The sequence below is a fragment of the Vitis vinifera genome, chromosome 16 (genome assembly GCF_030704535.1).
Source record: "Vitis vinifera cultivar Pinot Noir 40024 chromosome 16, ASM3070453v1".
Classification (NCBI taxonomy): domain Eukaryota; kingdom Viridiplantae; phylum Streptophyta; class Magnoliopsida; order Vitales; family Vitaceae; genus Vitis; species Vitis vinifera.
In genome coordinates, this window is record NC_081820.1 from 17,245,395 (window position 1) to 17,256,607 (window position 11,213).

Genomic DNA, 11,213 nt, shown 5'->3' on the forward strand with positions numbered 1-11,213 from the left:
TTCCTTATGGGATTTTGATCACTAAAATTTGTCAAAGGGTCGGGGTTGTATTTCCTACAAATGCATCTTTTCTTAAACCAATGGGTCATGTTAATACTTTTTCTTAGAATCATAGTAAGGGATAGACTAGTGGTACAATTTGTCTTAGTAAGAAAGTGTGTCGTCCAAGAGAAGAGAACATAGTTAGTAAAGATAACACTACTTTAGTTTTAGGATATGGTGTCTTGGATTGATTGATTGCTTGATTTGATGCTTTAAAGATAAAGATTTCTATACAATCCACTTCTTTCTCTGAGCAACTTTCACAACTTCATCGAAATATGGAAAAAGGCTTCTCAACGATTGATAGACAAATGCTCTGCTATATGGATCAACTCTAAGCTCTTGAGGATTTCATCAATCATTATCTCCCTTAGTTTTGTTTTATATAGATGGATGTATACATTTTAGATAGTTTACTTTTGCTTTCTACCCATTTTTGGTTTCACAACACTTTACACTTTACATTTTTTTTAGACACTTTTCTATCTTATTTACATGCTTATAGGTGGTCATTTCTACCATTGTCTCCTTTTGGGACAAAAAGGGAGAGATACATTATAAATTGAGGTTTTCGATTTTGTTGGATATTGAATGTTGATGATTATTGTTTTTTTTTTTTTTTTTTTTTGAGATAACTATTTAAGATATATATTGATTATTGTATATTCAATTGTTTTGTACAGGTGATATTAATTTTTTATGAGTTTTAACTATAGGTTTAGTAGTACCTAGGTTGTGAGCTTAAGTGGTAAGTAAGCAGCCTTCTGTGAGAGTGGGTGAGGCTTGCTTGCTTGTACTCATTTGCGTTGTAAAGGGTTTTACCCGAAAATTGCTTAAGAGGGAGATTGTGAGTGTTTAGCAAGGTTGGAAATTTAGGAAAAAAATTCTTAAGTGTCTTCTAACTAAAATTTTCAAATCCTTCCTAAGATTACTTGCCTAATGAAGATCAAGATATTGAAGTTTCTAAGAGACCAAGGTATATAATTGAGGTTGTAAATGAATGAAATGAAATCAACCATGTTTTTTAAATTATACCTTTGCTTCTAAAATGAGTTGAGGAGGCTAAGATAACAAGTTTTGTCAAAGTGTTCAAATGCCCTATTCCAGGATCGATCTAGATTGGGTTAAATCAAACCAGGTTATTTTTTTTTCCATGGTTTCTAATTGTTGGATCAAGGCTCTCTTTCCTTTAAACCTAAAATTACTTCCTATTTTGGTAGAGACATTTGCAATTGTTCCCCTCTTGAGCTCCCTTCTCTTATCAAATTTAAGGTGTTTGGTTACTGTAAAAATCTCTTTTCTCACCTTGATTTCCAAATGGATTTTCTTAAAAAATGGGTTGAGTTTTCCCATTTATTCATCTCTCAATTTCCTATTTATTTGGGTTTTGGATGACAACCAATATTCTTCTTGATTGAGTTTTAAGAAGAGGTCGAGATCAAGCTTGGTGAGGACTTTAACTATGTTTCAAAAGATGAAAGCATGCGGCTGAAGTGAGAAGGTGATGGCCAACTAGTCTATAAAGGATTAATGGACTTAAGCTAAGTAAATCCTTGTATGCATTAGTTATTTTTCACAGTAGAATTTTTTATGATTGGTAGGCCCATAGTTCTTTATCTCTTAAGAGATTTTTCAAGTAAAATCTGGAGTCATTATCTCTCTTACTCTAATTCTCTCTTTGATTTATCTCTAGTTTTTTTTTCTAACCTTTGTTACTTGAGCATGTTTGTTGAAAAGATGAAATATGAGCTGAAATTGGCATGATTACCATTTTAGATATTCTTGAATAATTTTTTTATTCATATTGTTAATGATATCAAGTAATAAATGGATATATATTAAGGCGATAATTGTTCTTATGAATTAATATTGGAGAATGTTGAAGCATTGGCATATAACTTGCATGTGTAAATTGTTGAGAGTGTTGTTGCATTCATATTTGCTCGTGATTTTTATCCTTTGTTGAATAGTTGTTAGAAGAGATGAATATAAATTGTGAGGATTCAAAGAAAAAAATAATATATGTTGGAGGACTTTTTCGATTTTGTTCAAAAAAACACCTATTCAACTCTCCTCTAAGTGTAGTTCATCATTAAGATTCACTTTCATAGAGAATTTTAAGTACTTTGTCTCTCTTGCTCTTATAATCATACTAGCAAATTCAATAGTCTAAAATTTCCTTAATCAACCTGTTATGTCCTAAGGAATTGAGCGTTGAAATATCAAATAGATGATTCCTCGATTAGAGCCAATTGATATTGATGCATGCCTTAAGTAGAAAGAACATGAGTTCAAGACTGTTCATATCGTAGAGATGGGGGTGCCTATGATAACTTGAAAATAAGATAAGCTAAATACTAGATCCCAAGAAGTAACCTAAAATTAAATAATATTCATTACCTTGTTTTTTTAAAAAAAAAATCTTTAAAATAACTATTTAATAATTAAAAATAATTATTAATTTGAAATTTATATTTATTATTTTCATTTAAAAATAAAATATCTTCAACTAAATCCTAATTTTTTTTGTCGTATGTGCTCCATGCATAATGCCTAGTGGGGACATCAATTGTCGTAAGGAAAGGGTCCATGCTTACAATATTGTAAGCACTTGCCTGAATAAATTAATTAATCAATCAATAAATGAGGTAATTGCCCCACATGGCCAATAATCTTCTTCAATTTTTCCAAGCAGACCAAAATATCTTGGCACAGAAAAAGAATATCTCCTAGCACACTAGCTAGATCTCTCTTTCCTATCCAAAGGAGGACGGGTAAATGTCACCCTCAAGATTCAGGTAGGCTCCAAAATAATTGAATTATATGAGCAATTTGTTACTTCCTTCCAACCGACGTAAGAAGCTGGTGGGTTTCTCTCTTCTCTGTACAGAGGAAACGTTAAGGTCACCCTCAAGATTCATAAAGGATGCCAAAATTTCGGTTTTGTCCTGCAAATTTGAAATTTCTAACCAGCTCAAAATTTATTTTATTTTACTTTTAAATTAACAACCACGTGAATTGATTATATATTTCCTTTTCAGAATTTTGTGTTGATAATTTTAAATTTATTTTTATTCATTTCCAATTATGAATCATATAGGGTTTTGTAAGTATGATAATTAAAGTATCTTTTTTAATGCACTTGTACAAAAATGTTTCTTATTTTAAGAAATAGAACTTACATATGCCTCCAAATGAACCAATGAAAGAAAAAAGATGAAAGTCATATCACTTTTACTGTAATAGTATGTTTGGAATCTAAAGCGATTGATGAGAATAAAAGATATAAGTTATTTCCTGTTCTTTATTGTGTTTAGAGGAAGATTAGAGGATGTTTTTTTTTTTTACCTTTTTGTTGAAAGTAATTTGCTTTCAGATTTTAAGTTGTTTGTTTTTTTTACTTTTTCATAACTTATTATAAACTTTTTGCTGAATAGAAAGAACCAAAATATTTGACTTTTTCTAAATGAAAAAAATAATATATTGATTTTTCTTTATTTTTTTAATGCTTCATAGAAATAAAATATTATAAAAATAAACAACTTAATACTTAATATTATTAAGCATTAAAGTTCCATTTAAAATTAAGTAAAAAAACAAACACCACCTTAAAGGACATTTGTTTTTTTAACTTTTTGGGAAAAACAATTTACTTTCAAACTTTAAGTTGTTTGTTTTTCTATTTTTTCATGATTTATTATAAACTTTTTAGTAAATAGAAAAAAAACCAATATATTTAGCTTTTTCTAGGTAGAAAAAGTAACATTTTAGTTTTACTTTACTTTTTAATGTTTAATAGAAATAAAATATTTTAAAAATCAAACAGTCTAATATTTAACACTGTTAAACATTAAAGTTCTATTTAAAATTAAAATAAAATAATAAAAAAACCATCACTTCAATATTTGTTTTTTTATTAAATAGAAAATGTTAAAATATTTTACTTTTTCTAATCAGCTAAAAGTAACCTATTAATATCAATCAATATAATTAAAGTGAACTTGTTATCAATAGGTTCAATTTAATCATGTTACTTTTAACTTAATAGAAAAAGTTAAATATTTTGACTTTTCTATTTAATAAATAAATAAAAAACACCACATAGAAAAGCCCAAACTTGAAATTGAAGCCAACTACTATGAAGTAGTACTTAATTTTTAAGTAATACCGTAATATCCCTTCCACATCAAAGTGTTTAAGCAATTTCTTCCTCTCCCCGGCTGGAACAATGGATGTTGCCTTGGTCATCATTTGCTTGACCTTACCCGGACATATAATGTACAATCAAAAGAAAATTGCAAATTTAGCATTAAAGATAATTTTTATTATGATCATTTTCTAGGTTTATATTTTTGGTTTTGCTTTCCTAGGAAAGGATAATTAGGGAAAGGAAAAAAAAAAAAGGAATATCTATATGTAAATATTGAAACTCACTTACAACAAATTATGTTCCTTTTATAGATAAGAATCATTACTAATATCAATGAGATCATGATATTTAGACCTTGTTTGGTAATTATTGATTATTTTTTAAAACAATTTTTAAAAATTATTCTCTAATATTTTGAACAACAAAAGTTTTAAAATATATTTTAGAAATAATTTTACATTTAGTATTTTATTTTTAATCATTCATCATGTTTATATAATTATTATTTTTAAATAGTCTTTAATTCATAAAACAATTGAACACAATTAGAAGATGTTTTCTAAAAATACTTATTTTTTTGTTCTCAAGAACATAAAACTATTTTTAAAAACAATTTTCAAAAGACATTAGTGCATGTTCCTTACATTGAGGTGTCATGACTTTATGAGATTCCTCTTTAAAATTGGTACAATGAAGATAACACCAAAAACCTAGCTTGGTAAAGAGAAATAGCTTATTGTGTCCCACCTGATCTCATTTATTCGGTTGAAACCTGAAAGCTTCACCAGTAGTTGTCCCAGTTTCACTCTATACATGTCAAGTTTCATAAAATTACATAGCCTGGTCTACCCATGACTATTCCTTATTGGGTTAGTCAAAAGAAAATGACAATGGCATTATCAATTAAGAAGAGGAAAATTTGAGGCAGAGAAAGTTGATGGGATTAACAATTTTAAATGTGGCAATGTTAGGTATTGGACTTCTTGTGTCAACAATTTTTAGATAATGCTCTTTAGGAAGAACTTGAAGACATGAATGACAAGGAATGGGAAAGGATCAACTGTTAGACGTGTAGTTATTTTTGTTTGTCTTACTAAAGCTCATAAATATGTTATTATGAAGGAGACATTTGCAAAAATCTTATAGAAGACAATGAAGGACATGTATATGATAAAGAGTTTTAAAAATCGACTCTATTCGAAGAAAAAACTTTTTTGGTATGCCTACACATGATCACATACATGCTTTTGATAAAACCATAGCACATTTATTTGATTTAGATGAGAATATTAAAGATGAAAATAAAGCCTTGTTATTGTTAAATTCTCTTCTCGATGAATATCTCGCTACCACTTTATTTTATGATAAGGATAAGGTAACTTTTGATGTTGTGTGCACCATTTTGTTAAGCTTTGAATGCAAGACAGAAAGCCAAAAGAGTCATGGAGATATGTTAATTAGCAAAAACATTAACAATAAAAGACCAAACTCAAACTCATAAACATGAAAAAAAGAGGCAACTCTCAATCGGAAAGCAAACCTTCAAAAGGTTAAAGTGTCTCTTATCATGGGAAGCGGCATTAGAAAAAGGATAGTCCTAAGCTGCAAAAAGAGATTAAAGGCAAGATGGTTTCTAATGCCCGTATGGCAAACTATGGAAATGATGATTCAAGCTTTGCTTTGGTTAACTCATCTATTTTATGTGACCCAAATGAATGGATTTTGGATCCTCGAAGCACTTATCACGTGTTCCAATAGAGTGGTTTTCAAGTTGCAAAGAACTGCATGGTGGAGTTGTTTTCATGGGCAATAATCCAATTGCAGATTCATGGTATATCAACTCATTAAAACTCTAATAGATGTTTGTATGTGTAAAATTTGAACAAGTGTCTTATTTCTTTTGGAGTATTAGAATAATCTATACTACTTTCATGGGAGTATAATTGATGAATTAACAACGACCATTGATGATGAAGAATTAGAAACCATAAAACTATGTCATATGTGCCTGGGACATGCAGGTGAAAAGACTTTCTAGAATTTGGGAAAACAATTAGGGGTACAAAATTTGTAAATTAGGATTTGGTGGGCATTAAAAGTGAGATTTGAGACTAAAGTTTCCAATGTACTGAAGGGAATTTAAATTAGGTCCATATGGATATTTTGGGACCAACCAAAGTAGCTTCTTTATGAGGTATGCACTAATTAATTATTTTATTGATAATAACTACTTTTAGAAGTGTTTTAGTATATGTCATGAAAACTAAAGATGAAATTTTACGAATTATTTTTAAATGGAAAAAGATTATTGAAACTCAATCTAGAAAAAAATCAAACTACTAGGATCAAATAATGGTTGTGAATATCAAAATGATTCATTTCTCCAAGTATGTGAAAATAAAAGCATTTTTTGACACTTCAGAATTAGAGATACACCATAGTAACAAAGCATATGAATTGAACTTTACTGAAAAAAGGTGATATATGTTAGATTGAGCAAAAAATGTTGGGTTGAGACAATTATTTATGCATGGCATCTCATTAGTTGTATATCATTAACCAAAATTGAGGGCAAAACTCCTATTGTAGTATGGTTTAGAATAAGGGCAAATGATTATGATTCCTTTCACATATTTGGTTTCATTGCTTTATTCATGTGAAATAATCTAAATTAGATCCACTAGCCAAGAAAGCATTATTTACAGAGCTCAATATATGTATGAAAGGATATCGTCTTTGATGTCAAGATTCGAAGAAAATAATTTGAAGCAAATATGTGACTTTTGATGAATCTACACCACTAAGACATGTAAAGAAAAATTGTTTTCAAGAAGAGTGTGAGTACTTCATAATAGGTGGATGTTGAGACAACATCAAAAGACCCAACAAATATTGATGATACATATAATGACCTTCAAATGGAAAATGAAGGTATCATCTAGATGAAAAAGATGCTTTAACTCAAGCTCTTCCTATCCACAAGATTGGATTGCAATTAGTAGACCAAGAAGAGAGGTTCAAAAGCCTGCTCAATTTGTTGATGGTGGCATACGCACTTTTAGTAATAGATGTTTGAACTTGATTAATATCATGTAAATTTGAACAGCATTGTGTGAATGGCGTCTTGAGGCACATTTGAGGAGATGATGGTCAATTCTCTTGTTGGAGAATATTTGAATTTTTGAAGTTAGTAGTAGATGACTAATTTCGCCAAGATAGAGATTTGTTGGTTTTTAGCTTAATTTATAATGTTTGTTATTTTAAGGACTTCTTATCCCACATGGATTATGAATCGGTTTTTCCAAAGCTTGGGAGCTTATTAATAAATTCACATCCTTTAGCCAAGGTATCTTAATGGCATATTAATCTAGCGAAAACTCTTTGCATGCCAAGTTAAAACCTCCTAACTTGATATTGTTCCAATTTTTAAATTTTTTATTTAAAGACTAGTGTTGGGCAATGACAATCAATCTACTAATTTTCAAATCAGAAAATTGAAAGAATATTAAGTTGTAAGACTCTTACTTCGCAAAAAGTTCCCTCCAGTACACTAATATTGGCTAAAACTACAAAGATGCCTTGGCTAAAGAATGTGAGCTTCTTTATAAACTCACAATAAATTGATGCGACCGACATAGCACAATAAACCATAAAGATATCAAACCTAGCTAATTGGTGGAAAATTGCTAACTGTGACATAAGTTGCTCCACCAGTAGTTTTTCTTGTCCTAATCCTACCTTCATCTATTCAGTTGAAACAGACAGGAGGACGACCAAGTTGTCTCATGCATTTTCTCTCTACGCAATAGAAGCTCCATAAATTAACTTACTGGGTCATGGAAGTGATTTTCGTGAACTTAGGTTTGTTTTTTCCCCTCATGTTTCATATGCTTCAAAATTAATGAAAACAAGCAGTTCAACTCAACAAATGTGTTGAACAGTTTGGATATAGAATAAGGAAGTGGAACAGCCATCATCTAGTGCATACTATAATGAGGGCAGTGCCCTTAATACAATCCATAACTGATCATTTAAGACCAGTGAGATCAATCTCCAGATCAAGCATTCCATATGTTGCAGCAAACCTAGGCTGATCAAACAAGCAACACAAGACCCTAAATACACCCACTTGAAACCTGCTGCTACATATGGGATTCACACACAAAATAAATTGGAAAATTTAAGGTTGGCTAATGGTGGAGGGAAGCATAACTATTGATCAAAGCCAAGGCATTGCTAGTCATATGTGCAATATTTACTATGCGAGCGTTCACGACAGTCCTGACATTCTCGGTCATGGCATTTTCCGTAAACCCGTTAGCACAGGTGTCCTCATCCGTCAAAGCAGCACTAACCCAAGTTTGTATGTCATTGATCATGAGCCCAAAATTGGAGCTTTTTATTTGGCTCATCTCCCCCATGGATTTTTTAAGCTGGTCCACAGAGTCACTTAACTCTTCCACACAGTCCCGCATGGCTGAAACCTCTCTAGGCGTCAGGCCATGTCTTTTCAGCAGAGTGGACATATCTGATGATGTTGATCGTGCTGTTGCGAGCGTCACAGAGAGAGCGGTGCTAGCAAGAAGTTTCGGGTTTGTTTGTATTACACTGGCATGAGCAGCAAGAGAAGTGAAGCAAAGCTGTGGATAAGTTGTTGTACCACAAGCAGTTCTAATAAACTCGGTGCTGGCTTTGTCGGTGGCAGGCCTGGCTGCTGAGATTAAGTTTATCGAAGTGAAGGCTAGAGAAAAGAGAAGGGCTGAAAGGAAACGAGTGCAAGGTGAGGTTTCCATATGTCACGACCCAAATTCCGGGCGACCCAAAATTTGACCCGTGACCCCAGGTCAAAGGTTTGACCCTAAGGGTTCCTCCTATTCCACGTTGGCAGTCAACCTAAACACTCTGGATTTTTTATTTTTTTTTATACATCCCACTAGAATTCTCATAAACCACAATATCCCAAAACTACTCAAAACAACAAGATTAAATAAATATTCATTATAGTCCAAAATAAAAGTTCACAATTAACAACTTAATCAAATAAAGCTTCATAGCAAATCCATGAGTCATAATTGCTAAAACAAATCCCCAAAATCCAAAAAGGAACACAATAACAAATAAATGCCACGCTCCACTAGGCCGCTCCAAGAGCATCCTGAAGTCCTCCCTGTCCCACCTGTGGATCCTCAGGAGAGATATCTGCATCTAAAAAGGTGTAACAAGGAAGGGGTGAGCATTTCCACATTGCTCAGTAGGGTGCCTAACACCCAAGGGGTTAAAGGGATTACTAAGTTCAAAGAATACGAAAAGAACACTTCAACACCACAGGAACAATTCAACAATGTCAATCAAACCACATAGTTTAATATATATAATTTTATACCCAATTTCACAATATTCAACAATTACATGAATGCACATGAACGTGTGACACACAGTCATACAATGCACTATTGTTCTCGGGCTTTCACCGAAGGATACGCGTCCGCACCCAAATACACTCCCCATTCGGAGTCTTCCCGGGGTAAACTTTTGGGTCTTTCACCCTAGGGATCTCTCTCCCTTCTTAATTCGCCTCACACGGGCTTCCACTTCTCATCTCTATTTCATTTTTTTTCCATTTCATACACTTTTCACAATCTTCATGATTTTATTTATTTATTTATTTTTCCACATAACCATGATGCAATGAATGCCACAATTCCAATATTCCTCAATAATTCAACAATCTCAACATTCCCCAATAATCCAATCAAACAATTTCACACATTACAATTTCCGATAATATCCCAAATAAATATTAAAAAAATTGCATATCAACAATCTTGAGATTTTACCACACTTACAAAATTTTTCAACCATTATAATAATTTCTAATATCCAAAATTAACTAACTATTTACCCTAAAATTTTCGAAAATATTCTAACCAATGCCTAAAAATTCACAAATCATTATATTTAAAATTTAACCCTAATTTTGGAATTTTCCAACCCATCTAATAATTTTTAACCTTTCAAAACAATTAATTATCAATCAAAATCAATTTCCCGAAATTCCAAAAATTCCAAACAAACTCCAAATATTCTAGAAAAATTCACACAACATCCATAATTCCTAATTAACTCATAGTGACAATATTTACAATTTTTTTTCAAGGGAAAAACATAAAAATTTGAGTTTTAGGGTTAGGGTCCCCTACCTCAGATCTGAAAATTTGACCGTTAAAAACAAAATCAGCCACCGCAGGCTTGTTCGTCTAGTCGAATAGAGTACTTCCTCTGAATTTGGGCCGAAACAGAAATCGTTTGGCCGTCCAAACGGCCGATCAAAATTCCGGCAAGTGCCCTAATTTATGAACAGTGCCCTTTTCTCTCTCTCTCTCCCGCGTGCTGCACTTTTCCAATTTTCCCCCTTTTCCTTTTTTTTTTTTTATTTATTTTTAAAACAGCCCACTTCACAAGGCAGCCACTTAAGCCCACATCCAAGCCCAACTCAATTCCTTTCTTTTTTTACTAACAGCCCACTAGGCTTTTAAAAGCCACTAGCCACTTAAGCCCAACTCCATTAAATTTTTTTTTTTTTCTTTTACAACCCATATTCAAAGCCCATTGAATATATTTATTTTTTTTTCTTTTCTTTATTCTAATTGTTTTATTTAATTTCCAATTCATTTTTTTTTTTCATTTTAACACACAATTTTATTTATTAACACCAAATAAAAACTAATTTTCTCAATATTATTATTCATCAATTTAATTTAATTAATTTATTTATTTTTCTTAATTAATTCTAATTAATCTTAATTTATTTATTTTTCATTTTTCGTTTTCGTAAATTTCCAATTTCTAAAATCCTAAGAATTTTCTATCCTAAGGCTGACATGGCATAAAATTTCAACTCGTTTAATTGACCGACGCAATAAAACGAAATTAACCAATCCGAAATTGACACGTGTTCTCCAAACGCTTTTCTTTTTGACTTTTCAACCATCACATAAATTAAGACTTTTCAAACTAAAAT

At 31.4% G+C, this 11,213-nt stretch overlaps 1 protein-coding gene across 1 annotated transcript; it reads right to left on the reverse strand.

Moving 5' to 3' along the window:
* Window positions 1–8,146: 8,146 nt before the first annotated feature.
* LOC100251832 (21 kDa protein) lies at window positions 8,147–10,944 on the reverse strand. The gene is made up of 2 exons (XM_059733590.1): window positions 10,393–10,944; window positions 8,147–9,397 (listed from the first exon to the last, which is right to left on the reverse strand). The coding sequence occupies exon 2, from the start codon at window positions 8,983–8,985 to the stop codon at window positions 8,383–8,385; it is 603 nt and encodes a 200-aa protein (XP_059589573.1). The 5' UTR covers window positions 8,986–9,397; window positions 10,393–10,944; the 3' UTR covers window positions 8,147–8,382.
* Window positions 10,945–11,213: the final 269 nt, after the last annotated feature.